Source organism: Phycodurus eques, chromosome 16 (genome assembly GCF_024500275.1).
Source record: "Phycodurus eques isolate BA_2022a chromosome 16, UOR_Pequ_1.1, whole genome shotgun sequence".
Taxonomy (NCBI): domain Eukaryota; kingdom Metazoa; phylum Chordata; class Actinopteri; order Syngnathiformes; family Syngnathidae; genus Phycodurus; species Phycodurus eques.
This window is the reverse complement of record NC_084540.1, coordinates 17011092-17032361: the sequence shown is the minus strand read 5'-3', so window position 1 is coordinate 17032361 and position 21270 is coordinate 17011092. Positions and strand designations below refer to the sequence as shown.

Below are 21270 nucleotides of genomic sequence, written 5' to 3'. Positions count from 1 at the left end.
AACCGGACCAGGCCTCACCTTGTATTTTTGACGTAGTTCTTCTGTCTCTTCCTTCTCCACTTCAAGCACTCTTCTTTTCTCTGTGGCATCCTCGGCATAGTCCATCTAAAAAAAAAAAAAGAAAAAAAAAGAAGAAAAAAAAAGACATTCCTTACAATCCAACAACAACAAAAAACTGCATAAAAATGGATTCAACTACACGAAGCGCCTTTACCTCCATCTCCATTCTTCCCATCCCCATGACATCATATTTAAGAATAATGGGCACAGGGTCCGTGCGTCCTGAGGGAACAAGAAAAAGAGAGACAACAAGGTGAGTTGTTTATTAAACTCGCTGAGTGGAAGGCCAGCTCGGAGACAGCCTGTTTTTAAGAGCATTGGGTGCTGGGGTTAGAGAAATTAGCCTTTTAAAAAAAGTGCAGAGACCAGAAAGCTACAGTGAACCAATCACCAGCCATTCTCACAGCTTACTGATGACACAGCATGTTTAGAGGAATGATTGCTGTGCTTTGTGTGACACATTCTAAATGTGTGGCACCTTATATGCAATCAGTTTAAAGTGTGAATTTAAAGGGAGTTCCAACAGGCTGGAACATACAAGCGCCATCATCCATGAGGACAACAAAGCCTTGCCCTGTATTCTGCAGCCTACTGCATCACCATCCCTTCCTGACTGTCGTCTGATTTCCCTGTTCAGAGTTTGAAACGTATCCGCAAACCTCTTTGTAAAGTTTATCTGTGAGCTGTGAAAAGAGCTGGATCAGAAGGAAAGTAACTGTAGAGAAAAATAAACAAAAGCAACCAAAAGAAAATAAAAAATAGAAATCAAAACTACTTGGAAGATTGAGACGTAAACGGCTTAATCCACTCATAATCAGCCAAACAAAGCAGATAGATAAAAACATACTGTAGTAAAAAAAAAAACAAGACAAGCAATGAACTACAGCAGTAGTGACGTCACAGGCCAAGGTATCGCCATGGTGACAGTGCAAGGGATGGGGATACTTACCTGCTAACGCATGGAAATGGGGAGGGGTAGTAAGGAGGGCAGGGGGTGCAGAGAGAGATAGAAAGGGATTCTCAGAATAAAAAAATATATATATTATATATGAATTTGGACCAGTGTGTGTTGCGCCTCTTACCAGCCAGATACAACAACCAATCTTACTGATTATCATTTCAGTTTGGTTTCAGGTTTTCTTCCCCCCTCCCCCACATACTTTTGGTTGCAGTGAATCACGCTCACATGTATACCATTGGGCGTATGACATATCTACAAGTATGGACGTGTAAATACTTCACTATTTAACGACTGATGCTTTTACATCTCTTCATGAAGATAAATGCATTAGTCTCTACAGAGTGTTCTTATCTTCCCACAGGAGGATAAGAACAAACAAATGGTTTCCTTTACTTCCTTTTTAGAAATTGAGTTATTACAGCCCAATGACATTCAATTCAGAAATCACAAATGCCTAGGCATTGTAACATAACAGCTTGCCTGGACTCTCAGTCCCACTGCAGTGTTTGTCAGCTCCCTAGACCTTTTTGAAACTTTTCCACTGCACAGTACCTGCCAGGCTTATCTCTCTTCACTTGTTTTGGGTCAAATCAAGTCGCTTTGGACACATCAGTTGGACACAAGAGACTAACAATGGAGGAGAAAGAGAATTGGGAAAGGTGGAGACTGTGTAGTCAAATACTGCTGCATCTCAAGCTGACACACAGATTCAGTTAACATCATCATGTGTGTTTATTCTTGTCATTTTGAGGAGTGTATTTACAAGGGTTACAATGATGCAATGACTAATGTACTTGACCAAAGAGTCACCAGCAGTGGTTTATGTCACCCATACGGTATCAGCATGCTTGGAACCAGGAATAGTACCTGGTCGTATCGTCTGTTTTGTATAAACGGCATCAACACAGAACAGGGAGGACAAAGTCGAATAGGACATTTTCGGGCTTTTGAGGCTCTACAGGAACTGTAACAGGGGTGGGAAAACGGCTGAGTGTGAGGGTATTTTGCAATGCCAGGACAGGAGTGTGAACCTAGCACTCATTTCTCCTGTCTTGTTGTGTACAAAGCAATTGTTGCTGTCCATCTTGTTATACATCTTGCATCGAATTGTTGCAGGACAGGGCGGCGTTGTGTGAAAGAACAGTCCGTCGCAGCAATACCCTACTTAATAGATTCTGTATAAAAGGCAAAGGCGGATAAACTGTGGATCTACTGTGGCGGTTCTTATTTGGCAATTTTGTGGGATCTCAGTGTCAAAGAGCCAAGTGGTTACTGTGTAGTGGAAAAGGCACAGTACAACTGTCTGCCTCACTGATGATGCCTTAATTCAGGGGGAAAAGGCTAGATGGTTGATTGTCCGGTATGTTGCTCTAGAGATAAATGTGTATACTGGTCAGCAGATGGCGTGCACGTCAGTCCACTGCAGTGGTTCGTTTGAATGGAGTCACAAGCCCCGCCCAGAATTAAAAGATTAATGAACAATTGCATCCCAAACCTTATCACCAATCTTTCAAACAGTGACAATACGTCCACATTACCCATCCCAGTGGAAAAAGAAAGGGACCAGACAACAACGATGTGCATCTAAATCACAAGGTGTGAATCACAAGGTTTTAAAAAAGAAAACAAAAAACAAAATGAAAATGTTCTAAGAGTACGGCAATACATAATGCATGATAATATATACAAGCAGCAGAATGAGGACTAATACGGAGAGAATTGAAAGCCTATGTAGTAGCATTGGTGCTGTGATGACAGGAGAAACAAAGAAATTGGGGAAAAACAAAACAAAAAATAAACAATTCAATTGGGGGATAAAATAACATTTACCACTAAGTTTACCATCAGCACAACATGGGCAGGATCAAATCGCTGTAAAAAAGAAACACCAATTGGTTAAGCAGGAAGATTGAGACATAGAGAAGGGAGGGTGGGGTTGGGTGTGTACGTGTGTGTGGAGTTGTGAGGCCTGTTGGGGGGAGGATCATTACCTGAGGGACTTAGTGTGTATAACAACCCCCCCCGTCAACCCCCCCAACCCACCCCGTCTCCCACATCCCTTTACACACAGCTAGGTGCTTACAGGTTCCCTCTCACCACCATCTCCAAACCACAGGTCCCAGTGCCCTGGCTCTTTGGTATTTATCTCACTACCTCAACCAGAATATGCCCCAAACGCTTTTATACCAATAATGTACCCCCTTTGTTGGTATATTGTGGACATAAGTATTGGGACAAACTGCCTGAAGGCAAGGTTGGACTACAGCTCTTCTTTCATCTTAATCATCTTAGCAAGACATCAAAGGGAAGTAAGTGTACGCTTCCATCTCGGTGGGAAGAGGCCTTTTACTTTCAATGGTGCAAAAAAAAAAAAAAAAAAAAAAAAAAACTAAATAAATAATTAAAAAAAAAAAAAAGTCCTCAAAGGCATGCTTGGATGAGCTTTGTGTGGAAGCAGCTAACAAGAATGGCGATGGCAAGCCCTTTTAGGTAGTGACGAGTCTCCAACTACCAGAGACAAATTCCTTGTGTGTTTTTTGGACATACTTATAAAATAATAATAAATAAATATGATTCTGAGTCAAAGGTGTTATAGATTCATCTCCATATTTTCACTTGTCAAGGCCATGTGTCCCAAAACTCGTGCCCATATAGTGCAGGGCTGGGGAACCTACAGCCTGTGAGCTATAGACTGCCGGCAAAGGCATTTTATCTAGCCTGTCATGCTATTACAGAAACAAATAAAACCCTCAGAGGAACTTTTATGAAAACTGTTTAAGCCACAAACATTTCCAATTTAGTATGGCCCTCGGAGAAGTTGGTAAAAAGTGAAATGGCCCCTGATAGGAAAAAGGTTCCCCATTCCATATATCGTCCCAAGCACTAAACAATTTTGAAGGAGCTTTACTGGGTGAGGGATTGACTTTAAACAGCTGATAATCTTATCATCTTAGATAAAAAGAAAAAGAAGCACACAAGCCAAGGGTGCTATATGTAATGAATTAAAAAAAAAAAAAAAATCTACTTTTGGAGTTTTAAAATGTGGCCAGTTATCAAGTGTGAACAACCACCACATTCTCCCTTTGAGTTTTTTTTGGCCTCAGGCAAGTTGGCAAATCCTTAATCCAAAGCTATCTTTTTTTTGGGAGGGGGGGGGGCACTCACCTCAAAACAGTTAAGACACACAAATGTACCTGAAGAATTTACCTGGCAGACTTTGAGCAGTGCTCGACACGTGTAGTACATGCAGTACCTTCACTACTAAAAGTCACACTGTGCTGCTGTGCTTGACTTTACTCCGCCATTTTGTGCAAAATCACCCTAGTTTGCCGACACCAACACTGCTTAAAGGCCAGAGGAAGTGTGACAGTCGGTGCCAGGCAACGGTGCACTTCTGGGACAAACATGCCGTGCTGGGAGGGTCAAAGAAAGAGGGGAGGTTGGATGGGAGTGTGCAACCAAGGCAACAGAGATATTGAGGGTATAGGAGGAGGGTGGTGAGGTTTTCCCTGTAAGTTGACACTATGGCTCGGTCAGTTACATATACACACAGACACACACACGCCTCTTCAGTCCCACGTGTAACAAGCACACACATCCAAGTGTCACAGGTTGTTTTCAGGTCGAAACAGGCAAACAAGCAGAGAGGGGGGAAGTTGGGTCTTCTCTGCAAGCCATTCAAAGTCTGAGCCGTGGTCGCAGCCAATCAGATACCCGACAGCAGCCGCGGGAACTCAAAGAGAGGGAGGAGAACGAGCTAGTGATAAATGATGATTCTAGGGGGGGTGATGGAATCACGGCTTCTTACATCTACACTGATTCAAATGAACTGTCATTTTTGCTCAAATCAAAGTACTTCACATCAGGAGCGGATTGAGATAAAGGTTTAGTGATTATGAAGCAGAGAGAAGGAAGCTGAAAGAGGCCATTAGCCTAAAATATACTGTAAAAAAAGGAGGGGGTTACACTGAGGTGAACTGCCGAGTAGGAAAAAGAAAACACACCCCACACACACCCACACACAAACACGCGCACGCATACGGACATACAGAAGGGATCCAACAAACCTTACCTAAAAAGGGGCAAAAAAAGGGACAAAAGAAGAATAAGAACACAGTCAATACAGTCGAAAACTTAAAAAGGGGACAATGCTTTTACTTTCAAATTCAAACGCCTTTGAGAAGAGAGGAGGATTAAAATGATTGCTCTTCAACAAGACGCAGCTGCTGTGTTGCAAATCAATGCAACCAGCGGGATGACAACCCCTTTATTTGTCAGACTGGACAACACTTTGCTGCAGAGACATCTGCACACAAAGCAGGAAAGCTTACGTAAGCGTACATTAGTGGCGCCCGGGGCCAGCTTGGCAACTTGTTCTCTCTCCTCCGCACAAAGCAAACATCCTTATGGTGTTCGAGATAATGTCGCACCACCGTTCAAGGCCACACTGAGACACACAGACGAATTAGAAATATGCAAAGCCCGTCAATGATTGCTTTCGTGCATGCTTGTTCGCGTGGGCGATGACATGTTGAATGATGTTGATCTATTGCATATGTTCCTGAAGGACAACCAGGGGTGTTGTCACCTACTGGCTTGATACAATGAAGTGTCCACGTCGCGCTGCAATGTATAGCGTTCTTTTTAGTCAGACATAAGACACTGTCAAGAGCAAAGTCAAGACGTTTATACCAGGCTCCAGACACTAATACTAAAATATAAGAAAACAAGAAAAAGACCATCATAGACAAGATAATTTGAACTTTCTTGGTTAAATCTTGTTCCCTATTGAGCTGAATGACCACATTACATCCAAGCTCCTGTGGCAACCTTATATTAACTTTCAAATGCTGGTGCCAGAGACACAAAATGCGACAGAACTACATTCTCTGTGCCATCCATATGACTAACGTAAAGATCTGTTAACAACATTTCAGAAGTCCAAGTTGTCATTACATACATATGTACACAACTAATCAATTTTCTATTAAACATGCATATTTTTGCAAGTGTTTTACTGCTAAGCACACTTGAGCAATAATGGTGAAAAAGATGAAAATGACGACATAGATGGCAGCATTGTGGACAACAAGATAGCATGAAATGCCAGATATTATACGGAAACTCAAGCTCCACTATGAGTAGACTGCAAAGACTGAGTGCACAAAGCAAACTATGAAGTTAGTTTAAGTTAAAAGGATGTAGGGAAAAAAAAAAAAAAGCAATAACAGTAATTTCTCTTGTATAATACGCCCCCCCCCCAAAAAAATAAAAAAAACTGTCAAATGTCGATACAGCATAGTATACAATAAGGAAAAAATAAAAAATCCTTCACATTGTATAAACAGTACCAAGGGGTTGTGAAAAAGGTGTACTTTTATTCCGATATATGTAATATCTAATGTTATAAATGTATATATCATACGGTAAATTTTCACTGCTCACCTGAGATTCATGACATCCACGCGGGACTAAAAAAAAAATAATAATAATAAAAAAATAAAAATAAAAAAATAAAAAATAAAATCTTCATTTTGCTTAATATCAGAAAACAGTGATCAATCGTCACCATAATATATGTGCACAGCTCTGCTTATGCTCACTTCAACCTACTTTATGTTTTGAGCCTGTATAGCAGCAAATCGGTGGTGCGTAATATACATCGTTAAAAGGGGTTCCTGATTTTTGGGGTCGATTTTGGGGGTGCGTATTATACTCAAGACCATATTAAACACAGGAAATTAAGGTAGTTAGTGCCAGGATAGAAACATGCCAGGGCTCAGCCAACAAACTCTGAGCCAAAGGGCAGAGCACCGCTGCGCTGACACCATGACTATCTGGCCAACTTCGGTCATACATAGACAGCCTGGCTCTTGAGCAGTTTCATTACCTCTGAGACGTGACAAGACACCAAAAGCAGTTTAATGGGAAATTAACGTTTCCAGAAGATGTCATGATAGTCCGCACCAGAACATGTCTAATGAGAGGCTCATAAACTGTAGATGACAGCTGATCGGCCTTGAGGCACCAATTTAACTGACCGCTAACAATCTAAGGCCTTGAGAACACTTAAGTGTGAATTTTACTCAATGGAACATCACATTAACATCTGTAAATAAAATGTGTTTCCCAACCAACAGAACCCCTACTCCCCATTCCTCTTTATTAAGCTCCCAAAATATTTTTCTCCCACTTAAAATTTGAGCGGAAGCAGCAGGGGAGCAACAAATGTGAGGCCACTTTGAAAAGATGGATGTGAGAAGGTGTAGTAAACTCACTGGTAAAAATAAGGACCCTGGAAATGTGAACAGAGAGAACTGGAAAGTGGCACCAGTGTACATTGGCAGTAGGGGTTTGCGTGGACGAGTGAGCGCTTACCCTGCATGGTTTTGCCAAGGCCCTGGCCCAACTTCCAGCCATGTTTCTGAAGCAGCCGGTGCCCAATGTTGTCCTAGCAGACAGGAGAGAGGAGAGAAACCAGAAATATTCCAATAATAAGAGGAGCTTTTCCCTCCCCGTGGAATCACGGTTCACACAACTAAACAATGCACTCAGCTCACACGATCATCAGCACAGCCACCACCACCGTCATTATTAAAGTCATCCACATCAACTACAAAGTGTACATCAGTGTCTTCCAGCACAAGTGTTGGGATATAAGGGTGGGAGGCTAAGGGGCGCTGGGTTTTCTACTATTAAATGAGGCTATGTGTAGTCTGCACAGTACAATCAATCCTAATGTGGGAGTGTGTGAACAGCCATTTAAAGGCAATGGCATTGATCACTAGAAGTTGGAAGGGGACGGAGGGCAATGTATGCATCACATACAAGCGCGCACATGTACGTACGTATGTACACGTACACAAACACACACACACATACACACACAGATATATATATGAACCACTACAGAGCAAGATCTTAGTAAACAAAGAAAAGTGACACAGAACAAGTATGGAAATCTTGCAGTAACAAAATGACAACCAGAAACTCCAAGCTTGCTGTGATTCTGTAACCATGACAGGAGGAGGGGTGGTGGCAGGGGATCACCATGAAACACGTAGTTGTCACAAATAAAATACAAAACAAAACAAAAAAGCAAGAGGAAGAGACAGGGGTGGTGCTAGCGGGGCCTTGGATTACCATTACAAGGCCCAGGGTAGACAGAATGTGCACATGTGAAGGGAATATGGGCAGGCCAAAAAGAGGGAGATGTATGCAGGTAGCCCCCACTGAAGAAAAAAAAAAAAAAAAAATTGCCACTGTGCATGTTCTTTTTTTATTTTCTTTTTTAAAGGCATCTTTTAAAAAAAGTATTATCTTCATGGTCGACAATTCTCATAGGAATCAATAGTATTAATAGCTTAAAGACCCTAATTTAACTGGACTAAGTGAACTTTTAGGCAGGTGGCAACTACCGTATTTACCAATGCAGTGTAGTTTTTACTCACTGCAGTTTCATACTACACTTCCGGCCAACTATCAGGGCAATGCGTTCATTATGAGGAGGGCTCTACTTGTAAAAAATGCCCTTTTTATAGTTCATTAAATACTTTTTTATTGTCAGCTGAGATAGGCTCCAGTCACCTGCGACACTAAGAAGGACAAGTGATATGGATTGTTGATATTGACCGCTAAATATATTGCTAATTCTTTTTCAAGTACATGTTTAAATGGACCAGCTTTGTATCCACGCAAGATACAACAGTCAGCTTTACAGATGCTACGTTTGCTGTGGTAATGATGCCAACTGCAACTGCGCACGGTGGTATCGTGTCAAGTCGATGACACGCTAAGCCAGTCATTTAGGGCTTGGCGTCTCAAAGTGGAGGTCACTATTTGAGGGTATTCGGTACCCTGGCTTTATATCTAATTTCATTATCATAATTTGTCCTCACATCAATTGCAAAGAGGCCATTTCATTTTGAGGTTTAAATGTTCTGAACGGTTTCTTAATATTATTGCCAAAATCCACCAACTGAAGATGAATCACAAACAGGAGCGTAAGAACATGCAAAACAGAAACTCCTGTAACACTCTGGGGCAAAATGTGCATGTCTCCCAAGACCATTAGGTAACTAGTATGGGTCAGCAAGAAAGAAAAAAAGAAAAAAAAAAAAAAAAGAAAAAAAAAAAAAAAACTGAAAACATTATGTGAAATGCAAGACTGTCCCAAGACTACACACTACAGTACAATCTCAAGCACAAATAAACATGTCAATGAAATTTTCTTAAGTGGTGTTCTATTGTGATTATAACTATTCCAGGCTTGTCTAACATTCACCAAAAAAAAGAGCAAAACATACAAACCAAACGAAGGATATTTATAATCACAGAGAGTAACATCAACATTCACGAAAACGTAATGTGAAGAGGGTTGTAACAAAAGAAAAAACTGCATGCAGCTTTTTGTTAAACTGGCTTTAACAAAAAGCATAATCTGTATTAGTAGCACACTGCCACAGGTGCACATACAACTGAGGAGGCGAGAGTGTGGAGGGAGAGGGTTAATAAAACACCAAGTGTGTTAGTCAGATAGCTCAGTCACAGAGGTGGTGGTGATGGCTCAACAGAGCCTTTTTTAATGCTTTTTTTTTTTATTTTACTTTAGGAATTGATCAACTGTACAGAGGGCAGTAGAGAGCAGGCTGAGCCATGGCAAGGGGGAGCTTTTTCGTGGGGGTGAAAACTAAACTGGGTGTGGATGGGTTAGTGCATGTGAAGGGGGAGTGGCAGTTACACGCAGCATGCACAGCATCTCAGCCCACATGGTCCTCATTACGGATGGCTTCTTCAACGCCAACCATTTTAGATCGAATAATTCTGCAAGCATCTCTCTGGTGGGTCCTAACAAGCCCAGAGAAGCCACTTCCCATCTCAAAAGTGTGATATATTGTCTAAATTGAGAGCCAAGTTCCCACCAAGTGCTACAGTTCCCTGGGTACACCTCTATTATTACATGGTTTGAAAGGTAACGAAATACTGATCATTTGCATCGTAACGCTTTTAGGCAACCTTGCGTGGTGGCAGTACAGTACAGTAGCGATAGGGTTCCACTGCAGTCTGTTGAGGTAGACGGCCACCCCACAATGAGTTACGGGTCTGTTCCACTTTTCCTCCCGATAGGGAGTATTTCGTTGCCAAGTGCCTGCTCATGCAGGGTTCAGTTGGTCTCTCAATGAGTGGGAGGAGTGTGATTCTAGGCCTGCTCCATATCATCGCTGTTCGGTGGAAACCTCGCATGTCCAAATATGGTCAATTCTGTATTTTTTTACAAGTCGATACTGTTGGTCTATCACCACGTCATTTCTGATTTTTTACACTTTATTAACCAATTTCAAATGTTGAAAAAAATCTATTAACTCTCTTGAATGCTCACCTTTCAGAGAAGCATTGCAAAACTCTGCCTCTTCCCTCATTCTGCGGGAGCCGTGCAGCACTATGTCGACTCAAGATTGAAAATCTGGATGTTTTTTTTAGATAGACTGAAAATAGTTAGGTTAGATACATATAAGTAAGCCTGCTTTGTTAAAAAATGATGTGGTGTTTGGTAAAATGAGATTTTGTTTGTTTTTTTTAAAAGCAGTGATTTTGGAGATGTGAGGATTTGCCCAACAGCGATGAGATGTGAATTGGCTCTATATAAATAAAATAATTGAATGTGCAACGTCAGGAATAGAACGTTTAAGACAACTGGTTGTTTTATAGGGTTAATGTTACTACATAGCTCTGCTCCTTGTCACGTTACACAGAACTTTTAACGACAGATAGATAAAGATTTACCGTTTCAAACAGTACCAAGGAAACCCCAAACTAACATACACTTAGTGGAAACAGGCCTTAAGCTTAAGGCAAAGTATGCCTAACTCCCTGGCTAAGATGTCCAAAGATGGACAGGATGTGAGGATGTACGGATTGTAGAGCATCTCCTCTCTCATAGCGTGGTCTGCCGTTTCATTGTGTAAAGTAGGGGCTAGGGGGGCACTGCAGAGTTTGCTGCGGGGAATGTTTTACCCCTTCCACGCCGTCTCTTTCGGTACCATACTGCAGTATTATGCTACAATAACATCTTTATAGATTTAGGGCAGAGGCAATGGCTGAGGCTTGGAGCAGCGAGTGGCCTGATTAAGTTCAAATAATGTTCCACTTTCCTTCAAATGTGCTTACACAAGCCTTGTTTCCTTTTCTCAAAGTCTAAAAACAGGAAGGGCTGGTTAGGGCAATATTTGTGACTGGCGGCGGAGATGAGGTGCCGGCGGCGTGTCGGAGCGACAGATATTAGTGCACCAAAAGAATGGACGGACAGACAGACAGACGGAAGGACGGATGAAAGCAAAGACGGCGAGTCCAACAGCAGTGCAAGTGGAGTGAAGGCATTTCCATACGAACCTGGCTTTAAAATACTGGGCTGTCAAAAAAACAGTCAAACGTGACACAACGTAAGAAATGAGCCAAACCCTTTCAACTGCTATTCTGCTAGCTTCTGTACTTCTTTAAAAAAAATAATAATAATAAATTAAAAAATCTAAAACTGCTTCTCTCTGCTTTTTTAAAAAGCAAACAATACGGTATACAAACAGAAAAGGTAGGCATGTAAAAAAAATTCAACAACAACAAAAAAAATCCACCAACTGTTAATAAAGGAGAGAGGAAAAGCAGAAAACAATATCCAAACAAAACACCTCTACAAACTGTGGCCGGGTTTTAGAAAGTATGCACTGCGCTGTTACCGGCACAGTGCCCCTTGCAAAGATAAGGCCGAAGGAAGAGATATGCAGCGGAGCCCACCTAGAGACCTTAGAGTACTAATGTAATCAGTCTACGCAACCAATTGGGGGTTGAGTGTATATAATTGTGTGTGAGAAATATGACTGACGTGGTTGAGAGGAAGCAAAAAAATCCAATCATTTGTAAGATTCTGGGATGACTGTGCTTAAGAACTGGTCTGTATGTTGGTATATGTAGCACATACCTTCATAGGGCCTATTATTAAAACTTTTCGCGTGGCAGTGGTACAGTGTACTGGTTGTGCGACAATCAAGACAGAAATTCGGATGGTTGTGACTCAGTGAATCAGAGTTACTGCTACATTTCCTATGCCAAGTACAGTTAGTAACATATACAGACAGTATACTTACCTCTTCATTCTGATGACCAAATCTTTCAAGCTGAAGCTGAATTGTTTTTGGACGGACTAAAATTCCATCGGAGGAAAGTTGAAGAGATTTCTTTAAAAGGAAGTCAGCTGTAACTAATGAGGATGATTGATTGGGAATAGAGTTTGCTTTTGATAGCGAGTCTGTGTAGGGATTGGGGTACATTTTTTGGCTCCGAGGGTGCCCACTGCATATCGCTCTGGGTCTAGTGTTGGAACGGCGGGGTCAGGTAAAACAAGGCTGGGGGTAGGGATGGATGATTGAAGAGGGGTGGGGTAAAAAGGAGACCGGAGGGAGGAGAGTCGGGAGAACCATTGGTGATGTCGTACTGAATGCTACCACGCATGCAATGCAAAACCAATGTTAGAGAGAAGAGCAAAGATCAAAACAGAGAGGGGGGGGAGGACAAGAGTAAAAGACCCCAGTCAAGTACCATAGACCTCTAGCGCCTATAGATGGCATAAAACAAGAGGCCGGGGGGGAGGGTCTCCAAGAGGCCATGATGAACCAGTCACATCAGTCAGTGATCACGATCAGGCTACGCAAAGGAAATGGTACCTTGATTTACGAGTGCCCCAAGTTTTGTGAGTCATGAGCTTGGTCAATTTTTTGCTTTGTGCTAAAAGCGAAAATTGGAATTACGAGTGGTCTTCAGGTCTGCTGACGTTCATGTGAAATGGAGAGGGGGGGGGGGGGGGGGGAAGAGACAGTCATGGACACCATCTTCGCCGTTTATTGAATGGTACAGTCACACAAATATAAAGTGAAAACACTCACAACCAGCTGCAGTAGCCCAAAACTCACATCTAGGAGCTTACAGTCTAACCGATTATGTTCCTGGTGTCGCGCACTAGGCCCCGCCCTCTTAAAAGCACACACAGCGCAGTTGTGACTTCTTCCCAATGTACAGTAATTATGCTTTTTTAAAATCAATTTCTTTAAATTATCTTTTATTAGGATTTATTATACATGAATACAATACAGTGTAATTTTTAAAACAAAAAACGTAGTGTTTTCTGGGGGTTTGAACAGATTCAAGGAATTCCCTTCATTCCAATAGGGAATATTGATTTGATATACGAGTAAGTGGAGCAACAATCTGTGTCTCTGAAAGAATAACCTCGAAAATCAAGGTACCACTATACGTAGCAGTATTCTTTGATAATTTGACCACTTTTTTCTGTCACGACTTTGTATGGTTGAATACTGTAGCTCATCTCTCGGTGCCCCCTCCTCCCATCCATAAATAATAGCGCAGGAGCAGAAGAGCCACTCAAGCCAGGTAAGCAGGCATCCTCTCGCCCTTTTGCATTTTTCATACCTCTCCACCACCCACACAGGAGTGGATAACTTCCTTTGTGCGGGAATAGGGGTCAAACAGAAATATTTCATTACAGCTTTACTTTTGGTGCATCATCACTTACAGATCACTGCAATCATTTCAGATCTGGTGCTGGTTGTGGTTCCAGTCTGACTGGTTCACATAGAACATCCAGAAGAGAGCTGGCTCAACTCCAAGGAAGCAAAGAGGGGCGTGGGCCTGCTTAACCCAAGGCTTCAGAGACCACTTTAAGAAGGGACGGAGAGGACGGCAGACAATAAAAAGAGAGAGCTGCCTGCGCTATTCTTCACGTGCCTCCTTAGAAGAAAAAAAATGCAATCCCAGTTGCACAAGCACCATGCCAGCACAGAATGACAGAGGGTACTGTACACCGAATCACTGTGTAGTAGGGAGAGAGCGAAACAGAAAGACAGAGATAGGGAGAATGGAGATTTTGAGTGTAACAGTGGTGAGTAAGAGCAAGAAAGAGACAAAAACAGTCAAGAAAAGCTTTACAAGGACCCTAGAGACAGGAGTAAGAAAGCAGAGCGTGCAAATACAAACCGGGTCATGGCTGCTTAGCTAATAGGGGGGCCAATTCGCTGCAGGAGAGAAATGTCGAACACCCCAAGTTGTGTACAATAAGATAACTGTCCTACAAACACAAACAAATTCTAAGGTACGTACACACACACACACACACACACACACACACACACACACACACAGCCATTCACATCAACTAATGTCTGCTTTGTTGTTTGAGGAGTGGAGTAAGCACTGCTAACTAATTTGAACTGGGTTGGGGATGAATAAATAAGGATATGTATGAACTCATTAACTTTCACTTTTGATTCAAATAGCAGCTCTATAGATAGTATCAAAAATATATATACAAAAACTCACTAAAACGCATTGACTTTGAAAGTACCCCTAACGTTGACACCTAATTAACAGTGCTTTATCCACTCCATTCTTTTGCTATCAACTCATCTCAGTGTAACAAAGGCTAACGATGACATATCTGCAACTAAAACAGAACACCTAGCTAGCATGTATGCTATCAACTTAAATGTGACACAGAAAATGGATAGCAGAGGACACAGGGGACGGGGGCTTGAGAGGTATTAATGGACACAAGATGAGCGTTTCTATTGATTAAATAAAGTCAAGAGAACGCTAGGGGGAAAAAAATAAAAAAACATTTTTAAAAATCCTGCCTGGACCAATCATCCACTCTCACAACTGGTCCAATAGTGCAGGATGACTGGATGCGGCCTTACCGATTCGATGGGCTTGTCCAGAGACGCCTGCTCCAGGTCCACTTGGCCATCTTCATACTGGTCAAAGTGATTCGCACCCTGAGCAAAACACATTTAACGAGCCTGTTACACACATAAAGTGTTCATTTATTTACTGTTGTGATTTAAAGAACCTGTGTGCGAATGATATATTGTCTGTCTGTACTTCTAAACAAAAATAAAATTAATTGACACGGCTAAAACTGTACACATCACTGTCATGTCCACTCATCTTGCATGAGGAAGAACCACACAACTGCAGGGTCACAGAGCATGAACTTATGCGTATTTTAACTCCAAATAGGGAGTGTTTGTATGGCGGACAGATGGCTTCCTGTCTTCGGCTACGGAAGACAGGCGAAGGTTGCGTCTCGTCAGGTCCGCCGACCTTCACGTGAGCAGAGAACGCAGAATCCAAAAATAGTCCTCCTTTCTTCTGACATTTTCAACTAGCAATAAGGCATGTGGTACTTCATATGGCTAACCAATATGTCGGACTCGGCAATTAATCCATTTCATCAATTGATTTGAGTTTGTCAGGACAATTGTTTTTAATCGTTTTTTTTAGCGGCTTGAAGTAGCCGGGGAAAAAGCGATCCACTGCAAGTCGACAAAAATAAACCCTGGTTAAATGTGTAATGCATTTGGATAAGCTATAGTGAACACTGTATGTAGTTGATCACAACAGCCGCTATCACCATTGAAGTGGATCATTTTGTTTGACAATGTTCAGGGAGAACGATTCTGTGATTGCCTTCTGCCAGGCTTTTTCTTTTGTCATAAGGAAAAACAATTTGAAATAATTCCACTCATGTTGTCTGATTCTTAGTGGGCGTTTTCCCTTCCACTTTATTTCAGCAGTCTTTAAACATACTTTGCAGACTTAAGTAAACTGCCGTAGCTTCTCTTTGTTGGCTGCCATGTCTTCAGTTCAAACAGTGTCCGTCAGCAGGCTACGGAAGCTGCCAAGGTTAATTTTCTTTTTTTAAATCAAGGTGATCCCAAACAAATAAAAATAATCAATTAATTTCCCTGCCCGAGAGGTTTCTGTAGTTCAGAGCATTACCCCGATGTGCACTGGTTAAACCAACATGTCTGCAAACAGAGAGGAGCTAGTTTCAGTCAGTGTTGCAAATTCAGCAATTCGGATGCTATATTTAGAGACCTTTCCAAACACGGTGACAATTTTTGAAAAAAGCAACTGGGGACTAATTCCTGCTAAGAAAGAGACAACATGAGCGGAATAATTTTCACATTGTCTTGCATATGAAAAGAAAGGAGCCAGGTGGAAAGCAATCACTGAGTCAATAGCGCTTGACATTGACGACGACATGGTTCCTATTTAAAGAGTTGCAAAACCAGTGACTTATCCAAACGTTGGAGACTTCTGACCAGAGATATGTGCGTGCAAGCCGCAAATATTTTGCCAATGTCGCCTTGCCTGACCTGTACATGTTTTGACAAAAGACAAAATTATTTTCCCTTCATCTCTAAAGAAGAAATATTTATTTCTATAATTTATGTCAAGTCTAGGAAAAATAACTTGCTCAAAAAAAACTCAGTCTGTTTGTTGTCAGGAGAAATAAAGCAAATCCCAGACGGGAGAGAGAGACAAAGAACTTGTCATTTGCTTTTTCTATAAGCAAGGGGGGAAACTGATTAAAACACATTCAGTGCCACTGACTGCTTTAGAAGTCAAATATCCATGTTAACTAGGAGGGCTGGCACTGAATGAGTTATGAATATTGGAAACCTGATTTTGATGAAGAGAAAAATTAAAAAAAATCTCACCTTAACCAAGGCCATATCGCACAGCTCCACCTATTCGTCATAATATATTGTTGTACTTCCAAATACTTCAGTTGAGTTTTGGAATTGTTTAGGTTAACACTCCTGGGAGAATGTGATTTCGCTAGCACAATTTACGACACCACAATGAGGTGATTTGATGCTATGCTGGTCACTAATTCAGATTAAAACAGGAGCCTGCATCAGCACTAGCGTAGCCAGTGAGGAGGGATTATGATGAAGGGTGTTGCTGTGGAAGAGCAAATTGATTTCTCCTCTCTCTCTCTCATTTGGGTGACTTTGCCATCCGATCACTTCATGTGGCTGTGGCCCAGCGCTAATCTGCTGCAATTTTGTACTCTCCAGATTGTGGTGCACTGTCCGCCAATGCACATAACAGTAGGAAATAGGGTGGGCATGATGAATCAATTTGATGTGTTCCTTCTTGTGCCGTGTGACGACGTATTCTTACACTGCTGAGCAAACTACTGTAGTTCATCGTGTGCTGTTCGTAACCTTGAAAACTTTTGTGGCAGGTTCGAGGTAAACCGAGGACTCACTCACCCCCATACATTTTTTTCCCAAATACTGAAAGTACATACAACACAGGCAGGTGTTAATTGAATGTAATGAATGATTTTCTAATGAGGGTAAGACTTTATCATTCCTTCTCAGGGGGTGTTTTTAGGCTGCTTATAAATAGGGCTGCAGCTATCAAATATTTTTTAGAAACAAGTATTCTACCGATTATCCCATCGATTTGTCTTTAAAAAAAAATGTATTTGCACAACACAACAGCTTGCATGGGAGACGCAGTTATTATTTTTGCCCACTTTCAGTCACCATCCTCATGTTCCACTGGTGTATCTAGACTTTGACTGTGCATGGCTTTAAAAGGCAGGGCCTGGGCGTCAGCGAATGAGAGTGTAGAATTGGCTGCCTCAGAGACTCCGCGTGAATTGTGGCCAAGGCAGCTCGTGTATGAACTTACTTAGTAGGCGTTTGTTTCCTCACCATTTATTCAATAAAGTGAAAGTGCACCGGCTGCTATGTCTATCTTAGACCACTTGTGTGGGCATTAAAATACATTTTAACTTGCAAGGATAGGCTATATTAAATTAGCCAACATCCATACGTTATCCTGTGTTGGCAATTGTAGCCGTGCTGTTATGGTACACACGGCACTTTATCTTTCTGATTAAGTGTGAAATGTTCCCAAACTTGAGAGATTCTCTGTCTTTTACGAACTCTTCCTTCATGGCTCGCTGCCATAACGCCAACTTATTTCTGCACGGAGAGGTGTCTCCGACTGCAGTAACATTGATGCGTGTGGAAAAAAAAATCCCTGTGAAATTTAAGCCAGAGTTTTTGCGTCACTCTTTTTTGTAATTGAAATATTGGAGCTATATGATAAATCACTGCAGCCCTACCTACTTATTACATGAAAAATATTGTTACTTTTCCTGATTTATCAATCAAATTAAAGCATTTTAATTCCAAACACTAGTAGAGAAACAAAAACGTTTCGACTAGCTCTGCGAGTCCTCTAAACCTAAAATAACAGCGCTATGTGTTTCTACCACTCCAGATAAGCCGCCTGGTTAATGCACAATGCAGGTCAATAGAGCGTGCAGTCTGCAGCAATATCCACGGATGTTTCCGGCAGCCAGTCACTCGGAATCGGGTGTCGCTCTGTGGTTGAAACTGTCCGAATAATTATAGTGCCACTGTGCAGAGCCGGGGCGCTGCTCAACAGACTCATTCCGATGGCATTTCTCCCATAAACACCAGGCACACATTTCCCATTAGTAACAAATTAGGTGTATGGAAACTGGGAAAGCAATGTCACCAAATTAATCTAATTGGAACCCTTAGCTATGTACACATAAACAGATTATGGGGTGGAATGCATGTGATGTTACAAGACAGCTAAACATTGTCTATGGGAGCAAGCCCCAAACTATTTGCCGTAACTGCTATTAAAAAAAACAAATTCCCCAATTTGCAGGCAACGCGTCGAACATGTTTAATGTACCTTCAAAGGTACGGTACCTAAAGTAAGAGGGGCATGGAAGAAAGCATAGGCTCTCCACACAACACAAATCTATATGACCGTAACTGTACACTTTATCACGAAGAATTGGCAAATTGCGAAGCTCGTCTTCCAAACACGTTGAGCCACACAGCCGAGCATTTGGCAGATGCTGTATACTGGAAGCGGCTATGGCAAAGTGGAAAATCAGCAAGTCAAACGCCCACGTCCCTGTGACCATGGACAATGCTAAACGCATTGCTATTGCTGGATTCTCACTACATGTGGGAAAAAATTTTTTTACATGGAATGAGCATGTCAAATTGCTCTAAAATTCTCCAGAACAAATAAATTGATGATGAAAAAAACAATTGATTACTGAAGTACATGACCTATTCTACTGCCCTCACTGCTCTTATGGCGAACAAAAATTTCCATTTGCGCTATTTAAGTCCAGTTTTTAGGGAAAGAGACACCGCTTGAAATGTCACGGTAATTTTAATACGTCAACTTCGAGAACCCCTCAGAATTTCGCCCTGTACGACCTGTTGGTGGATATTTCTGACTGAAACGAATCGGAGAAGGGGTTCCTCGAGTAGCAGACGAAACTAAAAGGTTGAGATATGTTGAGAAATAATCAAGTTATACTGTTTAACTATAATTTGAAAGTATGTTTGACCAGATTTTCTAAGCAATATCACATAAAAACACGCCCCCGCGAAAAAATCTATTTCCAATCAGCCGGCTTTCCAAATTCATGGTGCGATGTACTCCAGTTGAAGTGGCCATTCAAACCAGACACAACATTTTGATAGACTGTTATTTTTTAGGAATCTTGTCACATTGCTACCATGAATGAGTACTGTAATATTGTCTGTCGACATGTTGTTGCTGAACCATATGTGCTCACTCCGTTGCTTAAAGGGTTAAATCACCGCAACATAGCCGCTAATTAGCTTTAGCATTTCACTAGCCCTGCACCAAATGCAGTGTTTTGCATTGGATGTGGGCTGCACGGTGACAACCTGGCTAGCACATCTGCCCCACAGTTCTGAGGCCCTGGGTTCAAATCCAGCAACCCGTGTGGAGTCTGCATGTTGTCCCCGTGCCTGCGTGGGTTTTCTCCGGGTACTCCTGTTTCCCCCCACATTCTGAAAATATGCATGGGAGGTTAACTGAAAACTAAATTGTCAGTGTTTGTCAATATGTCCCCTGTTATTGGCTGGCGACCAGTTCAGGGTGTACCTCGCCTCTTGCAGAAGTCAGCTTGCCGAGACCCTAGTGAGGAGGAGCAGTTCAGAAAATGGATTGATGTATTGGGTGTGGTTGCAAAGCACATAAAATCTTGGAGCAACTGCTTAAATGCAGGATGTCATAATGGTGACGAGCATTAAATTGTATGTGGTACAAAGTGTAGTGCTTGTCTCATAATTTGCCTAATTGACATGCACAGCATGTTACCGTGTAATTTCCTTACACTACTTAAACGACTTAACTGCATCAATAAATACGACGCATACACGGTTGTGGTTTAACGCTCATATCTTGCTACCGTCAGTTAATTTATTATTCCAAGCAACAGCAGACAGCTGGTGAAGTCAACTACTAAGAGTAGACCGTAGACGTCTGCAGAATACCATTTCAGAAAATGTCACTGTATACCAATGTTAACATAATGCACAATATTCTTGTTTGCGATATGCTAGCTCGCGAGCCATGCCTCGTTAGCATATGTCGATAAAATAACCAGTCAGTCTCAAGGTCATTAAAGAGCTATTCGGTGTAGATTATCGAGCGTATCGCTGCGTGGTTAGTTGGTAGAGTTATTGTCGTAGAGGCAAACGAGTGCTACACCTCACAATAATTGCGCTCGGGGTTAATTTGTAGAACGCCAAAACATCGACAGGGTGAAGTGAAATTGAGAAGAGCCGCAGTGCACTGCCGTTAGCCTGACTAGCTGCTAATATGCTAACGAGCCGAGCGGATGCAGAAATTAATCGGCTGTCAATGTTCGTGGTTGTTTATTAGTGTCCCCAGACATCAAAGAGGACGCACAAAACAAAGAAATGAGAGGTATGAGTGGCATTTTACCTGGAAATCACGCTCTTCGTTGAACCGAGAAAATCTGTCAGCCATTTTCTAAACACAGCAGCTTCTCTGTGCTGGCCGTGTGTGTCCCACTGCGGACGCGCACCGCTGTGATGCGCACTCGGCAGACTGTTAGCTGCCAATTAGCCTCCAGCTCGCTAACATAAGCCCAGTAAATTGATGCGGACGTTATTGTATAACACGATAAAGCTAAAATGTTCGGTATATTTAGAATTACAATCACCTTATTCCATAAATATATCTTAAGTGTACTGACAGTAACAGATATTTGACACAGTATGATCAACTTGGATATTGAAAAAAGCCTCTTGTGTCTCCATCTAGTGGTAACTTTGTACTAATGCTTTTTTCCCCTCAAACTGTTAAAGATTCGGTAATTTACAGTCGTAAAATGGGAGTATTGTCTATAACTTGAAGCAATTGAAACGAAACGAAAGACGTCCGGTCGAAAAACAATAAGTGCCACGTTCAACATACTGCAAAAAGTACAATTTATTTACATTACGGTGTAGGCCATACAAGCAAATGTATCACTAATGTGA

At 41.8% G+C, this 21270-nt stretch overlaps 1 protein-coding gene across 16 annotated transcripts in view; it reads right to left on the bottom strand.

Annotated features, from left to right (window-relative positions):
- gpatch8 (G patch domain containing 8) overlaps positions 1-21148 on the bottom strand; it is a 29213-nt gene extending 8065 nt beyond the window's left edge. For 2 of the 16 annotated variants that reach the window (XM_061699870.1, XM_061699869.1), the window contains exons 1-6: positions 20711-21148; positions 19865-19897; positions 14782-14859; positions 7400-7472; positions 215-282; positions 19-105 (exon numbers count right to left, since the gene is read on the bottom strand). In XM_061699870.1, the coding sequence (XP_061555854.1) occupies positions 19-105; positions 215-282; positions 7400-7472; positions 14782-14859; positions 19865-19897; positions 20711-20755 (384 nt within the window). In that variant the 5' untranslated portion in view covers positions 20756-21148. Of the gene's footprint in view, positions 1-18; positions 106-214; positions 5094-7399; positions 14173-14781; positions 14863-19864; positions 19898-20710 lie in introns of those variants that run through there. The other 14 variants (XM_061699877.1, XM_061699879.1, XM_061699871.1 and 11 more) reach the window with 14 other exon arrangements.
- Positions 21149-21270: the final 122 nt, after the last annotated feature.